At 36.0% G+C, this 26,964-nt stretch overlaps 1 protein-coding gene across 13 annotated transcripts in view; it reads left to right on the top strand.

The window, feature by feature from the left end:
• Positions 1 to 26,964, top strand: part of KIAA1109 (transmembrane protein KIAA1109 homolog) — a 109,280-nt gene that overhangs the window by 8,718 nt on the left and 73,598 nt on the right. For all 13 annotated transcript variants that reach the window (XM_004941216.5, XM_004941213.5, XM_015276377.4 and 10 more), the window contains exons 3-19: positions 2,905 to 3,021; positions 4,795 to 4,873; positions 5,524 to 5,588; positions 9,157 to 9,343; positions 10,403 to 10,484; positions 11,082 to 11,275; positions 14,992 to 15,071; positions 16,312 to 16,462; positions 18,158 to 18,314; positions 18,790 to 18,868; positions 19,720 to 19,811; positions 20,536 to 20,653; positions 21,755 to 21,910; positions 22,314 to 22,411; positions 23,294 to 23,472; positions 23,607 to 23,713; positions 25,742 to 25,950. In XM_004941216.5, coding sequence (XP_004941273.2) covers positions 2,905 to 3,021; positions 4,795 to 4,873; positions 5,524 to 5,588; positions 9,157 to 9,343; positions 10,403 to 10,484; positions 11,082 to 11,275; positions 14,992 to 15,071; positions 16,312 to 16,462; positions 18,158 to 18,314; positions 18,790 to 18,868; positions 19,720 to 19,811; positions 20,536 to 20,653; positions 21,755 to 21,910; positions 22,314 to 22,411; positions 23,294 to 23,472; positions 23,607 to 23,713; positions 25,742 to 25,950 — 2,150 coding nt within the window. The remainder of the gene's footprint in view (positions 1 to 2,904; positions 3,022 to 4,794; positions 4,874 to 5,523; positions 5,589 to 9,156; positions 9,344 to 10,402; positions 10,485 to 11,081; positions 11,276 to 14,991; positions 15,072 to 16,311; positions 16,463 to 18,157; positions 18,315 to 18,789; positions 18,869 to 19,719; positions 19,812 to 20,535; positions 20,654 to 21,754; positions 21,911 to 22,313; positions 22,412 to 23,293; positions 23,473 to 23,606; positions 23,714 to 25,741; positions 25,951 to 26,964) is intronic.

The raw sequence follows: 26,964 nt of genomic DNA, 5'->3' as shown, positions 1-26,964 counted from the left end.
GTTTTTATATTTTTGTGTAGATACTCTCATTTTCTGAATCTGTGAATGAGTGGGATGGGGAAAGCAAAATAATGATTGAGTTGTATTCAGATCAGGGTGAAAATACTAGATCCGTAGGATGAATTTGGACTTCTCCAGATACTACCAGCTTTTCAGCCCTTATTCTTGGACCTGGAGCAAAAGGCAGCAGAGGGAAAGATACCTTTCTTTTTTTGACTTCTGAGAATTTGAAGCATATCTGTTGGCTATTGATGTGCTGGAATTGTCTTTCAGTAGATTCAGTTGAATGAATTGGACATAGGCAGATTAGCGGAGGATGCTTCCTGAACATCAGTCATTTCTCTTTTAATATGCTGAAGTAGAAAGTTTTCACTCAGTATAAAATTCTAAGTGTAATCAAGATGAAAATAGGAGAAGTCGCCGTGCTGACAGTTGCTTATGATAAAACAAGAGATGGATGTGGAACTGATTGGAAAAATTTGTCTCCAGAACTTTTGAATGAAACCTGGATATGCTCAGGTTGTTCATCAAGTGTCAGTGGCAGTCAGCAGAACTTTTTCTTTCGGTGATTTTCACTCTTCACAGTGGATTCACAAAGCAAACTATTAGTAATACTACTTGGGAAGTATGTAGAATATAAACAATTCTGTACATCAACTATAAGTTAAACCAAAAGCTTTGTTTTCTTTCTTTCTTGTTTGTATGTTTCAAAGAAGAGCGAGTGAAACTTCAAGAAATTATCTAGTCCGTTCCCTTTTTCTAAGGACAGGTAGACCTGTGTACAATTATACAGTGTTGGGGAGCTGTTGATCTCTTAATTTGTAAGAAGCTGCCTAGTATTCTAAGACCAATGACAGAAACAAAATCCTGGTAGCCTCCTGTTTATATGAGGTTTGGATGCAAAGACATTAAAGTAATGGTTATTAACCGACCCAGCTGCATCCAGCCATCTTCCTCTGTTTTCGTATGCTGACCCATGGCATCTTGTTATAACAGAACAAAAAAAGAAGTCAATATTTTATCTTCATTTGAATCCTGAAACAGTAGAAGAGGTGCTAGAAACGAACATGCTCTTCAAAGAACTGTTGCCCAATTCTAGAATAATTTTAAAAGAAAAAAGGTTTGATACAGTAAGATGTTCCAGATATTATTTCCAGAATGTAACTCAAGCAAAGAGGCTTTTAAAGTAAAGGAATATAATAATGAGAATAGTGGAGTTTATAGGATCTGTCATTTAGTAGCAGAGACCAGATTTGTTGAGAGGAAAGAGAAGGGGTAAAATCTGGAGCAGATGCGAAGCTGGTGGTAAACACCATGGATTAGGACCATAGCACCTGGAAACTCTATTAGTTTGCTGGGGTTTCTTTTAGGTTTTTTTTTTTCCAGAATGTCACCTTGACACTCTTGGCTTTAGGTTAAGTGTCTAGTTGAACTTTAATCTCAATTTAAATCTTATGACTGGAATGAGACCCTCTTGAGTGTGAGTCATGCCACCTTTCTCCCTGTGCTGCCAAAGGAGCAGCAGTGAGCAGCTTACTCACTTAAAAGCAAGGTGAGGTAAATGCTATTCATGGTTTATGCCTTCACTGAATGCCAACGGTCGTTTCTTTCCAGTAATTTAGTTTTAACCCTCCATTCCTTGTTTTCAAGTAAGCACCTGTGCAAAATCTGAGATTCAGCTTGCTCTGTATGTCAAGCAGCTTACTTGCCTGGGTGCATGAGCTACTTGAGTTACGGTCACATTGGATCCATCTTCCAGTAAGAAAAAGACAAAGTCGTCCAAGTCTTTCTCTTCTGTTTTCTCCTCATTGTTAACCAAAGCACAGGCATTGTTACAAAGCAGTGGAGCATCCAGTTGCAAAAAACTGAAGGTGTTTTTCTAAATCCTTTTGTGTTAACCACCTGAAGTCTCTTGAGAGTGAAGGTGTACCCGGAAGTTTTTCTGCACTTCAGTTTTTCCATAAAAAGAACAATAAATCTGAGTTAAATATGAAGTATACACAAGTGGAAAACTTCTGTTATAAAGGTCAGTTAGTGTAATTAACGGAGGTACTTTAAATGCAAATATTGCTGGATTTGCTACTCTGCTTCAGATGAAGCAGATTGGTAATTGTCAGGTGTGAGTTAGAAGTAGTCCGTTCTCTGGCAGCCGCATTCCTTTTGGGTTTGTCCTTCTGGAATCTTTGAGAACCCTTGGAGTTAGAAATAGGTTACCAGCTCTTAATCAACTAAAGTAAAAATTACTTTGGGGATTAACAGACCTCATTTTTTTTTTTTTTTAAAACATGTTTTTCACTTGACTGCTGTTTCCCTTCTTTCTTTTTTTTTAACCTTCTATCACAGTTCCTGTTTGAGCTGCTGCCAGCTTTCTGCTAAGCCAAAGTCTACTCTGTTTTTCTCAGGTTACAAAAATAATTTCAGACTTAATAGTAAAATTTTCAGTGTTCAGGGAATTTAAGTTAGAGTTCGTGGTCTGGAGAAGGGACATAGTATGGCTTCTGTGGGTCATTTTGAAGATCTTCAACTAAGTGATTGTGTGGATTAATGCCAGTTATTATTTGATCTATGAAATTGAACTTATTGGATGATAAGAAATGACACTGAAACGTATGGTTCCTGTAGCAGATCCTCAGCAGGCCGGTTTTTCAAACTGGGGAATGGAAGAGCTGGGAAGAATCTATACTTTTCTGAACTTGCCATTTTCCATTTTTCCCCTTTTCACACCTTTCCTCTGCAAACACCCATCCAAATGTTCCATCAATATGAATTGTTTTTTTGGATTGTAGGGAGAACATTCTGCTTTACAGTTGTAATAGGTAAGAGTTTTATAGTCTTAATAGGTAAGGCTTTTATCCAGGTCAGAATACTTTATAAGTATTTTAATTCATTTTAATCTTTCAACAGCGACAATATTGTCTTGTGGATGGATTATCTACCTAACTTATTATAATTCCCGGAACATTGGACTAATTTTAACACTGGTTCTTAACAGACTATATAAACATGGCTACATCCATATTGGTAAGTTATGATTACAGTAATACTGTTGTGTGTTCATTTACTGTTTTTTATTATACTTTGATTTGCTAAAAACCAACTGTAGCTTCAGTATTGTTCTTTAAGTGTAGGTAGAAACCCCATGGCAGAAGGTCATAATTTGAGCCTTCCTTAAGGTCCCTTCCCACTTGAGCCATTCTGTGAAAAACACCTAATCGTTCATGGATGTCTTATTTTATATTAAAATTCACTTGATGAAGTTTTATTGTCTGTTTTAGTCTTTATACTTTTATGTGCATAAAATCTGTACATTTTCTATTACCTTTTTCAAAAGCCTGTATCACAGTAGTCAGTTTCTCTAAAAGGAAGAGGCTGGCACGAGCCTGCTAAGATCTGCTTGAATTAGCCTGGTAGTTTGATGTTAAGGGGCAAGAGTTTTCTACTTTCCTATGCCTCTACGGGTGGTTATACAGCATCTGAAGCATGGGTAGCAACTGCTACGGGGGCCTGAAGAAGCACGCTCAAGCCTTGACTCCTTGCTATAGCAGTGTCCTTGCTTTCCAAAGAAGCTATCAGAACAACTGATTGTATTAATCTGTACTAGGAACGTGCTATCTTGAATTTATGCTAGCTAGAACATTCCCATCAAAATCCATTAACTTAAATAAATAAATAAAATTTAAAATACTTTTGAATAAGGTCAGTACAAATCACTTGGGCACTCACCCACATTTCAGAAATACCTGATTCTGAGACAAAGGGCTATATCCCACAACCTCGCTCTGATTGCACTTTTAACTTCCTTTCATTTATTCTTCCATGCCTTCCTCTCTCTGCTTTCTAGAATGGCTACTTTAGTTCTGGACTTTTAATGCAACTATTGATCATAAATATTGTGAAAATTTAAAATAAAATGAGAGGAAACAACCTTACACATACCCATCTGCCACAGAGCCTATCTCATTGTGGCCTCAAGACTTTAAGAACTGTAGTCTGAACCATTTTCAAATCTGAGTTTTTTAACAACGATATAGAAAATCTTACCGACTGCTATAATCTTTTATTAAAATTTCTGTGTGAAAATACTATTAATTAAAGACAGCTGGACATAGCTGGCAAAATATATGGTGTTCTTCATGAACTTAATCAGTAGGAGGAACATAACAAATTCCCATGATTAACAGCTTACCTTCAATCTATTAAAGTGATGGGGTTTTTTGTTGTTTTTTTATTTTGTTTTAATGAGTCATGGTTTACTTAACTGTGTGTGACTGAAGTGAAAAGCATTAGGAAAAATATAGGCTATTGCCTTGCCTTCTGGTCTTTTTGTATTTATTAATCCTTTTCTGCTGTAAACACAGTTTGTCACTACAATTGCACTGAAAACTTGATAGCCATTTAAAATTCGAAAAATTCTTCAGGCGAGAATCTTTATTTCCCTAATTAAAGTCTTGCATATAATGGTTTGATACTAAAAACGTTCAAAACATCTTCCTTAAATTGTCTCTCAAGCTTTTCAAGGCATATAGGCATCCCCGAGTGACTGGTGTCTCTCTGGTGGTGTGCTGTATTCCTGGATGGTGCCAAACCTGGCAGCTGTTAGAGCTGTGTACTTTTTGTCACATATATTCTGAACTTCTGACTTCCCTTCTCCTCTGAAAGTTGCTGCCTTTTTGAAGGGAAAGCTCAAGGTACCAAGCAGACACAATTCAGATAATTGAATGCCGCATTCTTCTTGTACATAACATAAAGTGTCAACAAGTTGAGGCTAATGCACTGTAAACTCTTCCACATTAGGTTCCTTTTCGTTCTCCGTGCTGTCTGGAAAAGTCATGGTTCGCGAAATCTATTTCATCACAGAAGACATGTCTATCAGGTACAGATTTCCAAGGGAGTCATTGTTCTAATGTATGTCTAAGTAATGTAATCAAAATGCCATCTTACCAGGGAGTAATACGGATATGTATAAATTTTAAAAATAAGTAGACCCTTTTGATGATAGTATTTTGACGTTGTTAGAGATAGACATGTTGTTTGCTGATTTGCTGTTTGAGCATTATCAGTTGAGAAGGCATGCTGGATAAGATTCCAGTTGTCCTTAATATTTGTAAATGAAAATATTCTAGAGTTTGAAGAAAACTATTTTTTAGTGATGTCTTTTCACTCCATGCTTCTACTCTTATGTCTTGAAGATTCATTTTGGCTAAGTAATTTGCCTTAATACTGGAACTGAGAGTAATTTGTTTCATGAACTGCAAACTAGCAAATGGTTTATAATGTTTTTTCTAATCGTAAAAGTTGGAAAACGTTGAGTAGACAATGGCTGTAGAGTTCTGTACAAGTTCAACTAATTGGGTAATTGTGTAATATTACACTGTGAGACATTAATTTCTTTATCCTTTGATATTGCTTGTACACTATAGAAACTGCAAATCTCTGCAGTGCATAAGGCAGCATGTCAAGAAGACGCTGAAAGAATTTTGGATGATTAATCTCTTAATTCCTGTTTTATTTACTTTAATTTAGAATCCAAGATGGATTTATCATATTTCGCTGGTGGAAAATGTACAACCCTAAACAGAAGCAGCATGGTAAGCATCCCAGAAAGGCTTCCAAGTTTAAATTTGGTTTACATATTGTCTTCATAAAACTATTTCCTTTGCACAATTGCATGCAAGTTGTTGATTGTTAATGTGTACCTGGACTATGTTGAAACATCAGGAGGTATGGGTTCTTTAAGCTCGCTTGTTGATATTGAAACAACACAAAATAAATTCAGGATTTATGATGAGGGACTCAACCTTCTCAAGACAAACATGATTAATCTTAACAGTAGCTTTCATTAGCTGTAGTCTGAGCATAATTGACTCTGTACTGAAGTTTATAACCGTGGTAAATAGAGACTCTGTTGTTCTGAACTGATTTTAGTTTTCAAGATTTGCTATTGTGTCAGTATTTTAGTAAAATGTTACAATAAGGGATGCACAGGAGTTGATAACCTGTCTTGCTGATGTCTGTGGCCACAGAATTGAGGAATTGAGGAAAAACGCATTTATGTTTCTTTCTTATCCACAACTGAAGAGGGAGGAATAACACTGGATAGAAGAGATTGATTCTATCTGCAGAAAACACTTTGAGAAAACATAAACAAGCTTGTGATGTGTTCTTAGACATTTGTAGGGTTAGAATCTGGTTGGATGGGTGTCTCAAATGCTGCCTCCCTTGACTTTTGATGAATCACAGTTCCATTGCTAGTTCAAGAAGGTACAGAAATAGCATTTGTATGCCACTGAGGAGGGCACTAACTGAGGAGATGATTGAACTTTGGAGGGCCTTTCTTTTCCACTGCCTCTCTCCTTTGGAAGTGGCCTCTGATGGTGCAAATTAAAGCCTCTTAGATTTGCCAGGAAGTTTGTACAGCTGTTGCTTATTCAGTACCAACTCAGCAGTGATAAGAGTAGTTTGCACATGTTATGCAGGTAAATATGAGACACCTTTCAAAATACTGATACAAATTAGAGCAAGTTGCTCACTTTTATTTTTATTGAGGCATTATATGATAAGATGCATGATTCCAGTTCTTTATACTGTAAGATGAGTAATTCAGAAAGTAGAACTAACCATTAAAGTTAATTATGTTCTTGTAACTACAGGTTACCATGCAACAGGTATTCATAGAATTTTTTTTTGTCTGAATGTTAGAACATTTCTCTAGTGGCTCAAAGAATGGAAAATAAATTGAACTTAGACACAGCTATTCTTACTGCACTGTCTTTTGTGGTATTTTTACTTGTCAATGTTTGAATGCTTTAATCATTACTGCTGGTACTTAAGACTGCTTAATTAGCAGACAAATAATCCAAGTAATTGAGAAGGTCAGAGGTCTGAGTTTGATAACAAAAAAATTACTCTCTTAAAGAAATACTGTTCCTCCTAGGAGAAATAACCTTGCTTACTTTTACATCGTAACTACTTAGCAGGGATTACTTTAAGTGGAAAATTAACATCATTAATGACTCTTACCCTATTGAAATATATTCTTCCCAATACTTTTTAACCTACTTAATCAAAGCCTTGATACCTAACCACCCACATTATTAAGGATGAGAGATGAGACGTTCCTACAGGAAAATGCATAGTCTGAACCTGGGCTAATAAACGCTTTGAAACCCCACTGTATTCTTACAAAAACACAAACTTGAAGTCTTAAGATTTTTGCCCGAAAAGTGTACATCTCTTGAAGGCTTAGATATAAGCAGTAATGATTAGTTTGTGTTTTTATATTGGGTTTCTTTGTGCGTGTGTGTGTGTGTGTGTTTGTTTTGTTGGTCTTGTTTATAAGTTCTACAACTGAAGCGTTGGGTAGTTAATTGCATGAAACAGGAATTGTTGTTAACAGTTGTTAATAGAGATGATTGACTTAAAGTCTTGTTACAGATCTGATGGGACCTCAGTGTATTTTTGTTCTGATATATTTAAGGACGTTAGAAGACGTTTCCCTTTTTTTTTTTTTTTTTTAAATATATATATATATATATATATTAAGGCAAGGCTAGTGAAGGATCATGAAGTATTTAGAGGCTTCACTAAGGCTTTTCAGCTGAGTAGCTCCCAACATATACCAATATGTTTGGGATCATTTGCTCCCCATTTGCTTACACTTCCCCATGTGGAGCCTCATGAAGTTCCCGTTGCCCCATTTCTCTGCAGTTTTTCTTGAGGTTCCTCTGGATGGCAGCATGACCCGCTGATCCAGATTACTAATGATGTTAAACAGGACTGGACCCAGTACTTGCCCCTGGGCACCTTGATAGTTACTGGATTCCAAGTAATCTTCTCACAACTGATAATCATACCCTGGGCCCAACCATTCTGGTAGTTTTCAGCCTATATCTCTGCCTACTCATCCAGCCTGTGTCTCAACAGCTTGTCTCTGAGAACGTTATGGGAGACAGTGTTCAAGGCCTTAGTGAAGTCTAGGTAGATAAAATCCACTGCTACTCCCTTATTTGCCAGACCTAGAGGTGCTTTTCCCTCATGTTCTATGGCAAAGGATGGATTGCTGTTATTGGGACAGTTTGTTGTGTAGATACATAACATAAGGGGGCAGATATATTTTACTGGAGAAGAGAATGCATTTAGTAAAGTCAGTGTCTCTAAACTTTAGCTCTTGGACACATACACTATTGGCTGCAGTGTTTCTCCTCTTGACACTGACCACAGCAGCAGTGGTAGCTCTAACTTCTTCATTTCTAGTGTCTTGTGGGAAATATTACCTTCAGTTTCATGTGAATGCAATAATAATAACCATTAATGCTTCTGTTTCTTAAGGTATGTTTGACTTACAAAGACCAGATCAGATTTTAGAGCAGCTCAGGTCTCCTGAGTAAATGTGTAATGGACACACTTTCATCTGGGTAATTAGGGGGAAGTTGTGTGAGCTTTTTCCTCACATGAACTATATAACTAGGCCACACTATGTAAGGCAAAAGTATGTCGAGGTATGTCACAAAAAGCTCTGCATGCAAGCAGCAGATGTTAAACTTACTTTTAAGTATTAAAGAACCAAGCTGATACTGCAGTTAACATTTAAATTTGTGAAAATGTTGATTGATTGCATAAAATATGGTGCTTCTTAGTTCTCTGTGCTTTTGCTTTCTGTTTCTAAATAAAAGAAAGCTTCTTTTCAATTCAGACCTTCTGTCCTGCAGAGCTTTGTTAGAAAATCTCAGTGGTGGGGATCGAATTGGTATTGAGTGCTGTTGAAAAGAGAGTTTGGCAACGAGGATTTAGTGCTGCGAGTGATTACTTTTTTGTTTTTGATTTGTTTTTATATATGATACCAAATAACCCGCATTTACCATTCTGTACGGCTCCTTTCTGGGTTTATTTTTGCACTGTGACCTGAGGGTGGAATTTCCTTCAGATTTTATGGTTTGCATACAGCTGTTGTATTTGCCAAGTTACACTGATTTGAATAAATATGCTTGAAATGGCATAATTATTTTGTGCGGGTTTTACTGCTTCTTCATATGTAGTTCAGTAGCTGTTCACTACCGTGAAGATTGTTTTAGCATAAAAGTCTGTAAATCTATAAAACTAAATATTGCCAGGGGATGTTGAGATGGAATGAGGAATTTTTTCCTGCTCTTCATTTAGATCCAAAGGCAGAAACAAGACTGTATATTATGGTGAACGACTTTGAATTTCATGTGTACAACCGTTCTGAGCTTTATGGACAACTTCAAGAGCTATTTGGCTTGGATCCCACCATAATTCCAGCAAAGAAAGATGATGAAAAAGCACAAGTGAATGGAAGGCAGAGAACACATACCAATCTTGAAAGGTAAATTATTATTCATTTTGCTATTTTGTTGATGCTTTGTTCTATGAAGTGCTGAACTAATTGGGTAATGTTTTGTTAACGTAAGCTCTGGAGGCCAAATGGCTGAAGCACAGTAGAGAGAGAAATTGCGCTGACAAGCCTGACAGTTTTAATCTTTCTCCTTTCCTCAGTCTTCCCACTGCAATAATTTAAAAAAATGGCCAAACAAACCAAGTACTCCTTGCTTAATGATCAGAGACGAGTTGAAAAATCAATTTGAAGCACACTGTGGAAAAGGAGGATGTGTTGAAAAGGATTATGCTTGCAGAATAGTAATGGTGTTGCTCAGTAGAAGTAATAATCCCTCAAGATATTGAATGTGAGGATCTGTGTAATGTTGGAAGGGCATACTGGTTTTTTTGAGCCTTAAACTCAGAGTGATTTCTTGAGTTATTTTTTTAGTGGTATGTGACTGTGTGTAGTTACACAAACCTTAACTATTTCATTCTTCTTTTTGGGTGCTCCATAAAACAAGGTGTGGGCACGAGAGAGTTTCTCTGCATAACTTAACTTATTTGTAGTGGTGTTATATACTCAACTGTAGGCATAAATTATATACCGGGCTGCCTGTAGCATGCTGTGGCAGTGCTGAGTCTGGGTAGGCTGCATCTCCAAACCAGTCTTTTCATGTTTTATTGTTTACACTCTTACTGACACATGCGTGAAGGACTTCTGCCTTTGGGAAGTGACAGGTCACACACCAAAGACTTAAAAGGATTATTTGAAGCGTATTTTATAAAAAAACAACCAAGTTCCTCAAGGGTGATGTGCTTGTTTTCTTGTTTTCTGCCTGTGTCAGCTCGCAGTATACCAGCACCTGAGGTGTAGGTGTACAAGCTTCGTGTTAAGTCTCCCAGGCTCTGGAGGAGTCTGCAGTAAACTGCTAGCGGGTTCCTTAGAGGACGTACCCTTGTAGGAAGAAGTGTTTTCAAGGATCTGTGCACTGAAGATCCCTAGCATAAAAGCTTGCTTAGTTCTTCCGCAGAAAAGACTGAATAATAAAAAACATTTTTTCCACAGTGTAAAAGTAAAAACAGAATCTCAAGACCCTTCTTCTTCATGGAGATCACTTATTCCTGTCATTAAAGTCAATGTGAGCACGGTAAGTGGGAAGAAAGTCCCTGTTAATGCAAGTATTTAGTAGTCCATGCATAGAAAATACATTTGTGACTCATTTTTCTTGAATGTTCTTCTTTATTTTTTGTTTTCCTTCATGCTTTGTGTAAGTTTTGGAATGACGTCACCACCCCGAACCACCACTTTCCTTACACAGTCATAGATCCTCCTGGCACGCATGGAAACAAAGTCATATTTTCCATTTGGGGAAATAATGTGTTTCTTAGGCTTGTAATGATTTAAAAAATGTCACCAAATAATTAAGCTCGGGAATGGGTGTTACACAGTTTTATTTTTAATTTTGTTTCCGTGCATCTTTTACTAGGGATATTTGAAACACTGTGTTCAAAGGTTAATGCTGTCTCACAAAACACAGAGAAACTGTTATTTGTGTGATAGGAAATAAAACATTTGGAGTTTGAATGTGCAAGGCAGTATTTTATTTATGCACAGATCATTGCTAAGATTCAGATATTCAGTCTTTATTTACTTAGGAATGGTTAAACTGTATTACTATGGGTGAATTATAAATATATATGAAAAAGCAGTGCATTAGAAGTAATTGGTCATCTTCTTCATTTAGGGTCGCTTGGCATTTGGGAATCATTATCAACCACAAACACTTTGCATTAACTTCGATGATGCTTTTTTGACATATACCACAAAGCCTCCTTCCAGCCACCTTGATCAGTTTATGCATATTGTGAAAGGAAAACTGGAGAATGTTAGAGTCATGCTGGTTCCAAGTCCAAGATATGTTGGTCTTCAAAATGATGAGTGAGTTCTGCTGAAGCTTCTTTTTTTTTATTATTTCAGAACTTATTGCAAGAAAAACAAGTAAAAAAAGTTGAATGTGTTTCTGTGACTTTACTTTTCCTAATGTGTTGAGATGATTGGTGTTTCTACCACACCGAAGTTTTTAAATGTTGAAACATTGAAACAATTTCATTTATGGGGAAAAGTACTGTTTTTCTATCTTGTTCTGGATTTTTTTTTTTTTAATGTATTCTACTCTGTGATTAATGTTCTGCATTCGGTTATTTTTCTTCACTCTGTGTTTACAGAGCTGGATGCACACTCTGACAGCTGTAACACTTCAGCATAAATGTGATATTTGAGATGTTTTGTTCTGTAGATGTAGTTTGCATATAGTTTGGAAAACATTTAAAAAAAATTATAAACAAAAACAGGGAGAAGCTGCATGAGACTTGATGTAGTAGATATTGTGTTATCTTCTGAAGGCAGATCCTTGTACCGATGTGTGTTCTGCTCCTAGACAGCCAGGGTTATGCAGCTTTAACAAACTGGAAGGTACTAAGGCAAACAAACAAACAAACAAAAAATAGGTTGCTTGCTTGAAAAAAAATGATACTTGAGTTCAGCTTTGATTGCACTTCAATCAGCTAGACATTTATGTGTATACTGTATGAAAACCGTTGCTATGATATGAGTCTCAGCCAGAGTTTTTCTGCATTATGTTATTCAGTGCTTGCAGTGCTATATAGTCAACAGATAATTTGGGAAAAGCTGCAGAGTTTCAGTCTTTCACAGGTATTATTTGCTCAACAAAAGTAATACATGCTATCCTTGGGCAGCTGCATGTATGATTTCATGTTTAATGATAATATCAATCCATATAGCTCCTAAGCAATTGTATCCAGAGAATGAATTACAATACTTGGAAATAAACTGTACTTTTTTAGTCTGTACCTTAATCAGCTTTGTATCAGCCAAATACTGCCACCTATATAAAGTACCTTTCTGTATTTTCAACTTCAGATTGTACTCTGTGGGCGTATACAGAAATATCTCAATCTTTGAACATGACGACAAAGGAAACTTCTTCAATTAATATTGAATGCAAGCTAACGAGATTAAAACAAAATAGGATTAAGATACTGGAACTATTAGCTTTTTTTTCCTGCTTCCGTGAAGTGTTTTCCTTTTATGCAGTTGCCATCCCTGCAGCTCCTAATGGCTGCAGGATAGCATGTATGCAGAAAACATGTGCCCTCATTTACTGTGTAGATTCAATAAATGACCCAGTTCACTGCAAAATGGGAGCGCTTTTGAATCTTAAGAGCCTGCCCTCTTATGCTTTTTTGGCTTAAAAGTTAAACGGTGTGTCTTAACATTCAGGCAGTGTATGAGTAAAAAACAATCAAGTGATCATTAAATTTGTAACAGACTGACTAATCCATGCAAACATCAAAAAGCAGACTTAATGGCTGTCATTTATTACAGACTCCTCAACACCTCCATCACTTTTTTTGCAAGTAAAATTCTTCAACCTAGGATTTAAAAAGAAAAATGAAGTGCTAGGAGAAGCCCTCCTTTTGAAGCCCTCGTGGTGGTACGCTCAGTTTGAGCAGCTGATGCTACCAGCTCGACCTGCTTGCACAGAGATGTACTTTTCAGATGCAGTGACTCAAGTGTGTGTTGTGGGGTGGAAGCAGAATGAACTGAGCTTTCTCCGTGAACTACTATTTATATATAAGTACTTTTCTTCCCATTTCTATTCACAAACTGCTAAATAATTTTTTATGTCAGATCCTACTCTATTTGCATCTCACTAGGGAGGCCAATTCAATTTTAAACAGAAAGAAGAAATAATTGGAAAATTAAAGTGAATAGGAAGTATTTCATCTTTCACTGCTGCTATTACTCTCAAAGTAAAATTGATTTGAAATTTCCCACTAAGTTGCTTATGAAGGACTGGCAGCACATGGGCTCTTCATCTGCTGCCTCATATATTCCAAGCTTTACGATGTTTGAAATGAGGTGCAGTGCAATAAGCAGCATGCTTCTACCCCAACAGTCTTACACCATGTATTTCTATCGTTGGATTATCTTCATTTTGATAAGAAGTGCAAACATACGGAAGTGGCTGAAAAGTGCAGAGGATATCTGTCGTAGTGAAAACACAATGGTCACAATATAATATTTTTTATTATTACTATAAAATATGTTATAAATTAATATGAGATAATGTAAGAAAATGGCTGTAATATGTGAGCATAGTAGTGTTAGGAGAACTGTTACATGTATTTAGATCCTTTTAAGCGAACCATTATTAAGCAAGGAGAGGGCTTGCTTTTGGTGGTGTTTTTTTTTAAACTCATGGTCTAATTACTGAAGAGCTGAAGATGGCTGTTCCCTCTGGTTCAGAGTGCTATTTTAGTAAGAAACTATTAGCAAGTGAAAGAACATGAAGTAGGACAAGGAGAAAGGAATTCTTGATAGAGAAGCAGCATTGAAAGTAGAACTTTAGTAGCTGATTGTGAGTTGTGACACCTGAGAAATGTCTTTGTGCCAAGATTAGCCTTGTATCTCAATGCGTGAGATAACTAAAGTGTTTAGCTATTTTATATAGTAGTAATAATGCAATGATCAAATAGTTCCTGCAATTCAGGGTTGACATTGCCTAGCAGCATGACATCTGCCTTTGTTAAGGGTACGAGACGAGACCAGACAGAGAGTATTCCTTGCTTATTTTCTTAAGCATGTTTAGCTTTAGGAAGAAGCACAGCATGGTAGGGAGGGAACAAGACTGACTGTACTTTTATAGGTTTTTAATAACCTCGATTTTGACTTCAGAACAACAAGACTGGGACAGAGTGTGGTGTGTGCCTTGTGCGTCCATGTGCCTGGACCCCTCTGTGTGTTCCCCCTGCCTTGCTTGTAATGTCATGGGACCAAAGGACAGTAGATGAAATGGCCTCTGGCTCTTATAGTCAGCAAGAAGTCGAGCTGCCGGCAGCCATGGTATGGTGTCACAGGTGGAGCTGCTGTCTTGGGATTGCATCAAGCTGGAGTTTTTCCCCACAAAATCTTCTTGGTCTGATGCCCCTTACAGCGTATCTCTAACACTACAGGTCTCTTTGTTCAGCAAAAACTTAATGGGCATCAAAGGTCAAGCAATAACAGCAAATTGCACTTAAGGGACTTCTGGAAATGGATTTTAATGTATCCATGTGGTTTCCTGCTTGGAACTGGCTTTTTTTCAACCTGCTTAAATATGGACAAAACTGTATTAGTGCTTGTACTTGCTGTGTGGATATTGAGGAACTGCACAAAGCATATCCCCTCCTGTTCTCTGTAAATTTATGATGAGGCTTCTTTTCAGTATGTTTTATGATCTCTTGGAATCCGCAGACTTTTCCAGGAGTATAATGTGTTGCTTAGGGGTTAGAGCTGGCATTTGGTTTGTTCAAGCTCCAATACTTTGGAATCTTCAAATGGGAGGGTTTTTATTGACCTTACTGAGATATGCAACTGCCTGCAATTCCTCTGAAATGGAAGATCCTGTTTTGCACAAATCTTTGGTAGGCTTATACAGATGTTTTCAGTAAAATACTTTTTTAGAATGGCTTGCTTGATAGAGTTTTATTGATGATTCTTCAATACATACTACTTGTAACCTATGAGTGAATCTGACCTATGCTATTCTTTCATTATGCTTAATATATCTTCCCACTTTTTTTCCATTTCAGACCACCAAGGCTGATGGGTGAAGGTTTTGTGGTAATGCAGTCCAATGATGTTGACATCTATTATTATATGGATGAACCAGGTACCTTGTGTTAAATATCAAGTTTTAAGGGATGCAAATGTTGATTGTATTTTTAATTGTCTGGGCTTGTTAGGTAATTTATTTTCATGCTGGAAAAGTATAATATTTTGAAGTGGAAAGAAGGCATTCTTAAGTAGTAGAGTCATACCCTTTTTTCTGAAAAATTAAAAAATCTCCCCCAAATTCCACACAAACAAATTGGAAAGAGTCGATGAATATCATGTTTCAGAGAGTGTGAGATTTTTAACCACTTTCTTTTTAATGGTTCTTGTCAGTGTTTAGATTGGACTATCTAGAAGGCCTAGGGAATTCCAAGGGTAAAATAACTGTATGTGTAGAACTAAAAGTTTTATTAATGAGTATTAAATAGATGCAGGCAGTCAGTCAGCAGTGCCTTACTTGAGTTCACTTGCAACATGCGAGCAGTGCATATTGGTACTAAGATTATTTTTGAAGCTGTGAATTTAAATTGTTTTGGTTTCCAAAGGTAGTTTAGGGATGGAGACAGTTTATGGTCAATGTGTATTACTGATTTTTTTTTAGTTTTTATTGAAAGGTTATTTAATTGTTGATTTCTGAATACTGTAGTGTCTGTCCTTTTCACTTGAAATCCAGTGCACTACACGAACATGTTATTTTGTTGGAGTTTTTTTGTTTGTTTACTTGTTTGCAAAAGCTTTTATTTTGATTATACTTAAAGTGTAACCTGAATCTTTAATAAAGGTAAGACATTCAACAGTGATGTGTGTTGGTGAAAGATTGATGGCTATTTTGGATTGTTGCTGAATGACTGCTTGAATTTTTGTTAGTAATCCTGGGTGTACTGTAGTAAGTTTTTTCTTTTTAAGTTTTATTTGCTTGTGTAGAGATTATGTTTTCTCTTTTTTCATCTTTGTTTCAAAACTTAGTTTGTAAATAGGACTGAGAACTGAAGGTGGATGCATGAGGGCCTGAACTGGTGAAAAGCATACTTAGCAGATAAAACTGCTTTTTTTTGGCCAGCATTTCAGTGACATTAGAAACCAGTACTTGAGAATATCCCAAGGATTTTGGGTCATTTTCTTGCTCTTCTTATGGGAGTCTATATTGAATTGTAGCTTGATACCTACATGCTACAATGGTCTCAAAAAAACCCAAACAAACAAACAAGAAAAGCCCTACTTAATTGTATTGTGCTTTGCAGATGTCTTTCATGATAATTTGAAGGAGCTTCCTTTGGTAATCTCTTTATATCATATAGGTCTTGTACCAGAGGAGACAGAGGAAAGTAATGATGGAGAAGCTAACAACGAAGACAGCAAATTACAGGATCTGCCACCATGTTGGGGTTTGGACATTGTTTGTGGAAAAGGAACAGACTTCAACTATGGACCTTGGGCTGATAGGCAGAGGTATTATCATGACTTATGGCCTCGATTTTACTCTTTAATATCTCCTATTTTTTGGAATGACATAGTTTTATTATTTGTCAAATGTTGCATACATAAGGATTTAATTTTTTTATTGCTTTTATTTAAACTTGTTGAGTTCTTATTGGCTTATTTCTCCAGAGTTTATGGTATGAAATACACTGCACGTTGGTGAGAAAATCCATAGAAGTACAAACCTGGCTTCAAAAATAATGAGGTGTTATCATTTATCACTACTTAACAGAATCAACCACTTGATGCAGTCTCCAAAGTGTTTATAATCTAGATATTTTAGTGATTAATATATTAGGCTAGAGCTCTGTTACTGTTCTTCACTCAGTTCTCTGTATTTTGTACATGAATATTTCCACTGGAGACAGTGGGATTGTTTAGAGAGTGAAGGACTGTTAAGTAACAGTGACATAATCAGTACTTTCTCTTTTTTCTCTTGTTAATTACAAATTAATACGTTTCTTGGCCTCTGTTAATTCTCCTGTGAAACTGATGGGACTAACTGTCTCTTAAGAATGTGAGGATGGCAGATTAGTCATCAGATACAACAGTGTCTTTTAGAACTTGAGAGGAAATGGTGATTTCTAGAACAGAATGTGAAGTCAGTGAATCATTAATGACATTTTTAATAGTTGAGAAAAATAGAACTGTGATGGTATGCTTTTTATAATTTCAAGTGGCTAGGCAACAGGTAGCTTGGTGCAGAGTGTGCACAAGGTTCATAGGCATATATACCTGGGAACACTTTCTCATCATGCTATGGATAGAAGGTAGAATTTTGGAAAGTACCTGTATGTTTTCAAAGCACTGATCTATGGAAATTCTTTGGACTTTGTACTCCTCAATTCATGTAAGAGCTTCCACAAATACTGATCTTAATTACTTCATGCAATAATGCTTTGGGTTTTCCCAGATCATTGTCACTGTAGTGATTTTTGACTGTGTGCATGTGGTTGTTTGGTTTTTTTTCTTATTGAAGTTGTGGGTTTGTTTCTTTGTTGTTGTTTGTTTGTTGTTTATTTGTTTGTTTTCCCCTGCTGGTGCTAACTTTTAAGTTGCTTTAGTAGTCAGGTGCTGGATGCATGGAAACTGTTACTCAGCTTAAGGACTTGCTTCCTCACCATTGCTTCCTTAGCCAAATAAGCTCTGCTGTCTGTACTCCGTCTGTGTGGTTTTCCTTCCATGTAACTAAATGTTCAGATATGACAATGTAGAAATGTAGGCTTCATTTCCTTTCAGAAGTCCTAAACATATTGTAATGTCCAGAAAGAAACAAAGTACAACGATCACTTATGCTTCAGTTTGTGCATAAACAGGTTCCTTACTTTTCCGGTAGATTTGTAAACTAAACATTAGGAGTAAAAAGAATTGCATAGTTAGCAATCTGAGTTAGATTTCTAAAAAGTCTTTTACGGTCTGTCCACATATGGCTTTTATCCAATAGCCATTTCTCATTAATGGGATTTTTGGAGTTTTGTTTCAGTAGTGAGTTAGTCTCGTCATCAGGGAGTCTTCTAAACAAGCATTCCTTCCTAAAGCGTGTGCTGGTTGTCTGGAGACTCAGCAATTGGAGAATCGTTAAGTGAACCAAATACATGAATATACATGTTTATGTATATTTGTTCTGTAAATTAAAACAGCTCTTTTGTCTTTCTTCCCCACTAGGGATTGCTTGTGGAAGTTTTTCTTCCCACCAGACTACCAAGTTATGAAAATCTCTGAAATTGCACAGCCTGGGAAACCAAGACAGATTCTTGCATTTGAACTGCGGATGAATATTATTGCAGATGCCACCATTGATCTGCTTTTTACCAAAAATAGGGTAAATAATGAAATCTTGTATGTAAAATGTTTTTTCAACTGCAAGTCTGCTGTGCTTTTTTTGGTTTCGCGTGTTTTTACTTGTGTCAGGTGCTTATAAAAGCTAGGAGAAATTGTATTTATTTTCTGTGATTATAGGCGTGTAATAGGATGAAACTTGCCCTGATGAAGACAGAATTTCTTCTGATATTGGATGAATATCTGATATCGCTGGAGAGATGATAGCAGGAGAAACAAAAAGATGCATGTATGGGGGGGTTATAAATGGAGTGTAGCATAACTTCACTGAATGTCTGGTTTCATTGCACAAGGCTACTCCATTAGTCACTTTTTGTTAATCATTGAGTTTATTTTTAACCCAGGTGTGTGGATAATAATAGCCAGATGCTTGAAATGTACTGGTTGACACTGAGGGTCTAGAAATAATGCTTGTGGGGTTTGTTTTGTTTTGTTTTGTTTTTTTTAAATCCCCACAGGAAACAAATGCTGTCCATGTAAATGTTGGTGCAGGATCATATCTGGAAGTAAATATTCCCATGACAGTTGGTGAAAATGGTGAGTTAAGGCTAGGATTAATTTATTTTCTTAATTTTTTTCCTGAACGGTTGTCTTAATTCATGTGAGCGTGACTATCTTGCAGCGTTTTCCCTTTGAATATGAGATATATAAATATCCATATGTAGTATATATGTACATACATACATACATGTATATGCATGTAAATACATATGTACACTTACACAAGGAAAGAAAAAGAGTTTCCTTATACATTTCTCTGAAGTTATTGATGCATTTATGTATTTAAATAATTAAGTTACCTCCATGTTTTATTTGGGTTGAGGAACCTAAATCAAAATTTCTAATTGCTAGAAAGTGCATCATTTAATGATGTGTGTATTTAAGCAAATGATGAATTTGTTGTCAACTCAAAACAAGTAGTCATCTTCAATAGGATTAGTGTCATAGTTGAACTGTGTGCTGAGGAATATTATGAAAAATAATTTAGTAATACTTTTTAAAAATAAACTCCGAAGTATGAGATAAATGTAAAAAGTTGAGATAAATGTAAAGTTACATTGTTTTGTTTTGTTTTGTTTGATTTACTCAGTTTCTTGACTGGTTTGAATCCTTCTTGCTGCTTTGTTTATTCTCTTGATTCTCCCTGGTATGTTTGCATTTTCTTGTGCAATTCATGCTAAGATTTCCAGAACTGAAGCCATTCCGTCCCTCCAACAGAACACAGTAAGCTGTTCGTTGACCAATAGGGGATGGAATTATCACAGTAGCAATTTTCACCACAACATTCCTTGGTTGTCTGGGGACTGCTGAATTCACTGATGATAATTTTTTAAATGTTTGTGTAACTGTTATATTGGAATGATTACTTTTGTATTTTTATCTGCTAGGCTATTCACCTACAATTAAAGGACAGCTTCTACACGTTGATGCCACCAGCAGTATGCAGTACCGGACTCTCTTAGAAGCTGAAATGCTAGCTGTAAGTTTGCATTATTAAGAACAAAGCTTCATTCTTTGAAGAATTTTTAATAAAGAGCATATTTGTTTGCTCGTAGAGTTGATGTTCAGGATTGTAAACAGTGCAGAAATTGAACTTCTGTTGTTTTTTTTATAAGATGTTGATACATAGGGAAGGTTTTATGTGAATTGAAACCTGTGGGTGGGTTGCCTAGATAGCTTTGTAGCCATGTGTTTGTATAGGCTATACCTTAATAAATCATTAGGCTTGTGGCTGTGCTACAGAATATCTGCATGTGTAGGTATTTCAAGGTACTTAAACTTTTTGAAACGATACTGTGTTCTCTTTCATTTGCCTAACATTGAACTTCTGTAATTCTGTCAATTACCTTTCTCACTAGTTTTTAAATGACCTTATTAGAATGGTGTTTTTAATGTCTACTGTGTGAGCATCATATCAGTCATTTGGTACATCTAGTGCAACAGACATTACGTTTGTTGAGCCATATCAGAAGTTTCTAGTAATACCTTTCCAAATAAATGAATACACTAACACTTGACCTTCAAACTCAGAAAGACAGAGAGTGAGATTAAATTATTAAGGAACTGGAGTGGCCTTCTGTTCATCTCAGCAGGAAAAGAGTTTTAATTATTCAGCAAAGTACGTATGTGAAAACTGCTGCGCTACTGGGTCAAACATTGTCATGTTTTCAAATAATTCTAATGCTTTAATATCTTGTTCACAGTTTCACATTAATGCCAGTTATCCCCGGATATGGAACATGCCACAGACATGGCAATGTGAACTCGAGGTTTATAAAGCAACGTATCATTTTATCTTTGCTCAGAAGAGTTTCTTTACAGGTAACTGCTGTACTGAATAAGTTATGCATCAAATTGAATGTTCTTTGTTTACCACTTCTTCAAACTTACAGTTGCAGATATGGTGATTTCACATCTTCAGGAAAACAAATTATCTCTGAGGACCAAGTTCCCGATGCCTTTTGTGGGCTATTGGTGTCTAATTACAAGATATTCTTATATTTCAGTAGATATACTGAATAATTTAGTTTTCTAACAGTCAAGTAAAATTTAATCTGCGGTTATGCTAAGCAGTCTTAAATTTCAGGTGCGTGGGTTTTTTTGTTTGTTTGTCTTTTTAACCAGAGCTATTGATTCATTTAATAATTTCCATTAGGATGTTGATTTCTCTGATATTTGTCTTCTTTGGCTGACTGATTTTTAGTTATTCAGGCTTAGGTCTTGTCTCTGTGGCTGACAGATGATGAGAGAAAGTAATTTGCTCCTTAGGATTTTGGCTTACGAGGAAGAACACATACACAAGACAACCCTTCATCACCAAACTGTTGCTGAGTGTTCCAGCTGCAGAAATAGAAATAATATAGCCCTATCAGTGGGGCACTACCTGCTCTAATTAGCCCTGCTGAGTGGAGGATTAATTAGTACAAGCATGGTGTGATGCTAATAAAGTTATCTCCTAGTGAGGCTAGAGTCATCATTTATAGAGTGCTGTTGTACACAGCATAATCTACCAATCTATGCAGAGTGAACTGGTGAACTTCTTCAGAAACATTGTTTTGCTGTATTAGACTTGGTGGTAGGAAATACAACTAATATTAGAATGGAAAATCAAAGGAAAACATTGATTAGTCCATTGTTTTTTGGATAAATTTGAAACCTTGTTACTAAATGAAACTAAACTAGAAAGCATGATTAAACCTGTACCATTCCAGCTTAGAAGGCAAGGAGGTGGATTTGCAGGGAGTATTTGTGGAATATCTGCTTGAGGAGTGGATGTTGTGTATGGTTTTCCTCATTTTCCTTTTTCTCTAAAGGAACCTATGTTGATGATTTACATTTTATTAAAAGATAGGTTAACTTGAAAGAGGAAATTTCTCACCTGATTGCTACTAACTCATCTTTTATTACTTTATGTAATTTTAGATTTGATCCAAGACTGGTCTAGTGATAGTGCACCTGATATTTATTCATTTGTTCCTTATATGTGGAACTTCAAAGTCATGTTTCATCAATTTGAAATGATTTGGGCAGCAAATCAACACAACTGGATTGACTGTTCCACCAAACAGCAAGAAAATGGTAAAGTCAGTTTAAGATTTGAAACAGTACACACAGTGACAAAATTTCTAGCATATTTACTATGAAATGAATTCAGTGATAACTACTCATTTTGCTACTGTTGTTATGCATAAGCCACCCTAAAACTGCTGCAAGTCCTCACTTGTTTTGTATATTTCATACAAATATATACTTTCTCTTGGGAGTGTAGTTTCAGATCACATTTTTAGCATTCATTTTTGAAGACCCTTTGAATGTTCAGAATAATTTGGTAATTTGTACTCTAAATGCACAGCATTTTCCTTTGTCATGAGTTCACGTTTTTTTCCTTAATTGTACCTATATGTTTAATATTTGCCTAAGAACAAAATAGGGAGTCATTTTGACAGTGTTTTATTTGTTTGCTTTTCCTATTCTCTCCCAGTTTATCTAGCAGCTTGTGGAGAAACATTAAACATTGTTTTCTCTCTGCCTTTCACTGACTTTGTTCCAACTACATGCAATACCAGATTCTCTTTGAAGGTAAGTTCTGTTCTCTCAGTGTCCCTCTCTTTGTTTTGTTTTGTTTTGTTTTCTGAATGTGAAGTATTTTTACTTTCTTTTCTGCTTCAGTTAGCAACTTTGAAGTAAACTCCTTCCTGAAAGAAAAATATTCTCTTTCACTTCCTGATCATATAATTTTTCTTTAAGTAAACCAGAAGTAAATAATTTCTCTTGATTACACGAAGCATCCAATCATGGAATGTTTTAGTTTTTTTTTATTTTAGATATGTATACAGACATACAGAAACACACGCATACATATATACACATTTGGAATGGGTAACCCAAACTGTTTTGGAAAGTTGTCTTCAGGTTTTTGGTATCTTCTATAAAATAATGAATGTATTTCTAATGTGCCACACTAATTCTTTGGAACACTGTATTTCTTGTTTTGTCTTCCTTAAAACAGAAGTTGTGTAGTGTTACTAACATTAAAAACTGGTTGAAGGTGATGTTGGTAAGCTTGTGTAATTTGATAGCAAAATAAGCAAGGCTACATTTAAATTAAGAAAAAAAAAAAAAGTGTGATTGATTTTAGTAACTTGTGGGCCAGTCACTGATTTTTTGCATTATAGATTGAACAGAAGAATAACTGGAATCCCCAAAAGCTGTGCACCTGTGTTTTGCAGCCTGCTATGATATGTTCTCATATGCATAACCGCTAAGAACTGCTGAGCTCTTGGGATATTATAACAAATTGGTGGGAGCTGTGGTCAGCAGTCGTGTAAAGACTGAGACATTGTGCATCACCTTGTCATCATCTTTGTGAAGGTGGTGGTACGAGTGAGCATGTAAATAAAATGAGCATTATGCAGAAAATGAATGCAAATATACTTCCACGTTATTAATCTTTGATTTTAGGGAGAAGATGTTGATCTTCATTTGTATCTACCAGATTGTCATCCTAGCAAATATTCTCTTTTTATGTTGGTGAAAGATTGTCAACCGAATAAAATAAATCCTGAATCTTGCATTTCTGGTGAATGTCCAAGTGGTCAGAAAACAGGCAAACCCAAGTGGAGGAACATTACTCAGGAAGAGTGAGTCTAGTTTTGATTTATGTTTATGTATATTGGCTTTTTATATTTACTTATTTTCTTTGTGGAAAAGCAATGTAGTATGTTAATGGAACATATATGACAAAGCTTGTGCTACAAATATTTCTTTTTGAAAGGGCTGGATGGGTTGAATGCTGGACAGTCCCGTGTGTTGTGTTTACGATTGACTACTCGTGGCACCCAATTTATCCTCAAAAGGCAGATGAGCAGTTAAAACAATCCTGTAAGTGCAAATCTGTTTTTTTTCTCAGTATATTTCATTTCAGGAAGTGCTGTGATCGTGTTGGCTCTAACTTCTTTAATTTGCAGAAATCCATTTTAAACTGAACTGCTTTCTTTTTTCATTTCAAACCTGACAACATTTTTTTCAATTCAAGATTTCAGAAAATATCCAAATTCCCTGTGGAAAAAAAAGATAATATCTATAGTTAATTTCTCCTTATCCACAACAGTGGATTTCTTAAATGAGTTGTTATCTGAAGTAAAATATCATTTAGTTTAAATAATGTGAAATACAGTATTTTTGGCAGTACTATGTTTTGCAGCCTTTCTAAACCTTTTTCCTTGTGATATTGTGACTTTTTCCTATCATTTTAATGTTTAGATACACTATATTTGTATGAGTTACAGTGACATAGGCTTACCTTTGTGCATTTGAAAATCATGCTGGTAAAGTGAACCAGGGCAGATTGGTTGGAATGTTAGACTAATGAGTCTAACAAGAATTTCTAAGTAAGAATTTTCAAATTTTAAAGTTCTAAATGTGAAATATATGTATATGCTTGCAAAAACAGTTACAAAATACCCTAATTTTGTCTCTGTGCTCAAGTACTTTAAGTGCAGAAGGAGGTATGCAAGATGATATGAGGTTATTTGGAAGTCTTTCAGGTTGAGGATAAAGAGAAGAACTATGGAAGGAGGGGCAGTAGAGTGACAGTAATGAGGACTTATTTGTCTAAGCCTCAATGAACAGGTGTTTGAAGGCATGATTCTGAATAAGATTTTTAGGTTTTGACTTCCAGTAATGCAAATCTAGAAGAAATCAAATTTTTGAGTGCGGAACTGGATAAATAAGGTCCATCGTGCAGATATTCACCATGTGTTGTTTTGGGACTCTGTAAGTTCGTGTCAAATTTGCATACTTCAGATTTGAAAGCATTTACTTGTAATCATAACGGTTCAGCCTGGATTTGGACACTTCTATATACACAGGTAGTTGCACCTACAGCTTTGTTCGATGGAATATCCTTCAATTAATGAAGTTGAGTTCACTTCCACAGTTGGATTTGAGCTGTGATGCTGACACAGTGTGTTTGTTAGAGTAATAACCATTGGTATTTCCTTTGAGTCAACTGATAAAACGCTTTAAATCTCTAAGAAACAAATATGTCATATAATAAAGAAGTGCCATTTCCAAATAAGTGGTCTTCTCATTGTGGCATTTAGCTAACTGATATAATATAAAGCAAGCACTGAACAAGTATCATAGGCAATAATGATAGGTTAAAGCCTTGAAGGTAGTTTTCTGGACACATGTGTACTCACTGTAGTTCTTTATGTGCCGATTCTCCCATTTAAACTAGCACCTGAACTCTTAACTCCACCCAGAACAAAATTTTCTATGATTTCCCTGTAAAGCTCCTTGCTTTTCAGCAATCTCATTTACAACCCAAAATGATTTTGAGTTCTTCACTTCCTTTTCTTGGTCTTTCCTCACTTAAAAAAGACAATACGCTTCTCCTTAGCTCCAAGTAAAAAGAAGAAATAGAATTTGAATTTCAGGACTGTTTTGCTACCAGAGTAATTGAGTTTGAGAGGAAATTGTAGCATACAGAGTCGTTGGTTCAGAACAGATTTTTAATACAACTTCTGCAGTATTTCTGTTTATTCACTTCTGTTTACTCTGCACTAGCTATGTGGTTGTGGGAAATCTGCTACACTGAAATAAAAGCAGGTCTTTGTTTAACTTGAAAAACAAGATAAATAAATTGTTTTTTTTTTTTTTTTTGTAACTTGTGGGCTTGTTTTTCTCTTGCATAATTCGTGTTGACAAAAATATTCTGTATTTTACTGTATTCTCATGATGACTAGCTAGGAGAAATCTGTTCTGTAGCATAGGTATATTAACATAGTTATAGAATCCAAATTAGAAAGCTGTAAGAAGTTGTATGTTAATTACGCTTCCATATTTTTATAATTTTGTCCGGTAGAAAGCTAACATAATCAAAATCTGTTTTCATTTTCTCCCAAGTGTCAGAAATGGAAGAAACAATGCTATCTGTGCTAAGGCCATCACAGAAGACATCTGAGAGTGTGATTTCATCTCCCACTGCTTCGACCCGCCTTCCCCTCGACCCTGCAGAGCTGCCCCCAGATAAGCTCCATGTGGAACTGGAACTCTCTCCAGATTCCCAGATAACCCTGTATGGACCACTGCTTAAAGCCTTTCTATCTATAAAGGTAAGCATAGAAACACAGCTCACAATGTTTATGGATGACCACATGTTGGAAAGGGAAGTAATTTTTTGGAAACAGAATTCTGCAGAATATGTGAATTTAGTCCTTTCATAAGGACTAGTTTGGCATGGCTTGGTTTGATGATATGACATGGCTGGATTGAATACAGTTGGCACAGCCTTATAAGAAGGCTTACAAAACAGAAGTAGACTTGTATCAGCATAGTTTTTCTTTTGTGATGTTGTGCATGTAAATATGTAGTATCATAAAAATGCATCTTTGACTGGAGTGTACATTAACAGCTACCTTTATGCAAAGATGTATCAGAATTTGTGCCTTTAGGGCATGTTAAGTTCTGCAGAGTATCCTGATTGGTTTTTGTTTTAATCAGGTTGTTGGAAATTTCTGCAGTTGGGGTCATAGAGGGAAAGGATGTGAGAATAAATTTTAAATTAAAAAGCTACTTCAGGAAATATTTAGGAAGAGTTTTTTGTCTTGCCTTGATGTTACTCTGTCACGCTTTAATATGCTAGCATGTGTTGCTTATTTCAAGTCTTCTTCTGTTAGTGGTCTTCAGGGTGGCTCACAATGATTGAATTTCTTCCTACCTACATCACCCAGCCTTGTTACGACAAAGGCAGAGGTGAATGAACATGTCATTTTTATTAGCTAACTATGAGATGCTTGTATTTTGTTTAATTATTATTTTTATCAGTGTTTACATCTTTTTGTCCAGCTGTACTGATAGCATCTTGTAGTAGATTGATGGTGGTGTGCTTTTTATTTTATGCTCATTCTTAAGTAAAATGTGGGAGAGATTTGTGTACTTTTCGTAAGTGTTCTGTTCTTTGGAGGTAGCTTTTTAGTATAGTGCATTGTGCTCCCTAGGGATGTCCTACCTACTGAGAGTGAATGATGTACAAGTTCGGGTAGGAAGTACCAAGAATAAGTTACTGGAGTTCTTAGCACCCTCTGCTGGATCTGCTTTATAAAACAACAGCAGCAACAAAACCTTCA

This window comes from Gallus gallus, chromosome 4 (assembly GCF_016699485.2).
Source record: "Gallus gallus isolate bGalGal1 chromosome 4, bGalGal1.mat.broiler.GRCg7b, whole genome shotgun sequence".
Taxonomy (NCBI): Eukaryota; Metazoa; Chordata; class Aves; order Galliformes; family Phasianidae; genus Gallus; species Gallus gallus.
The sequence above is the reverse complement of the archived record's forward strand: the minus strand, read 5'-3'. Positions and strand labels throughout refer to the sequence as shown.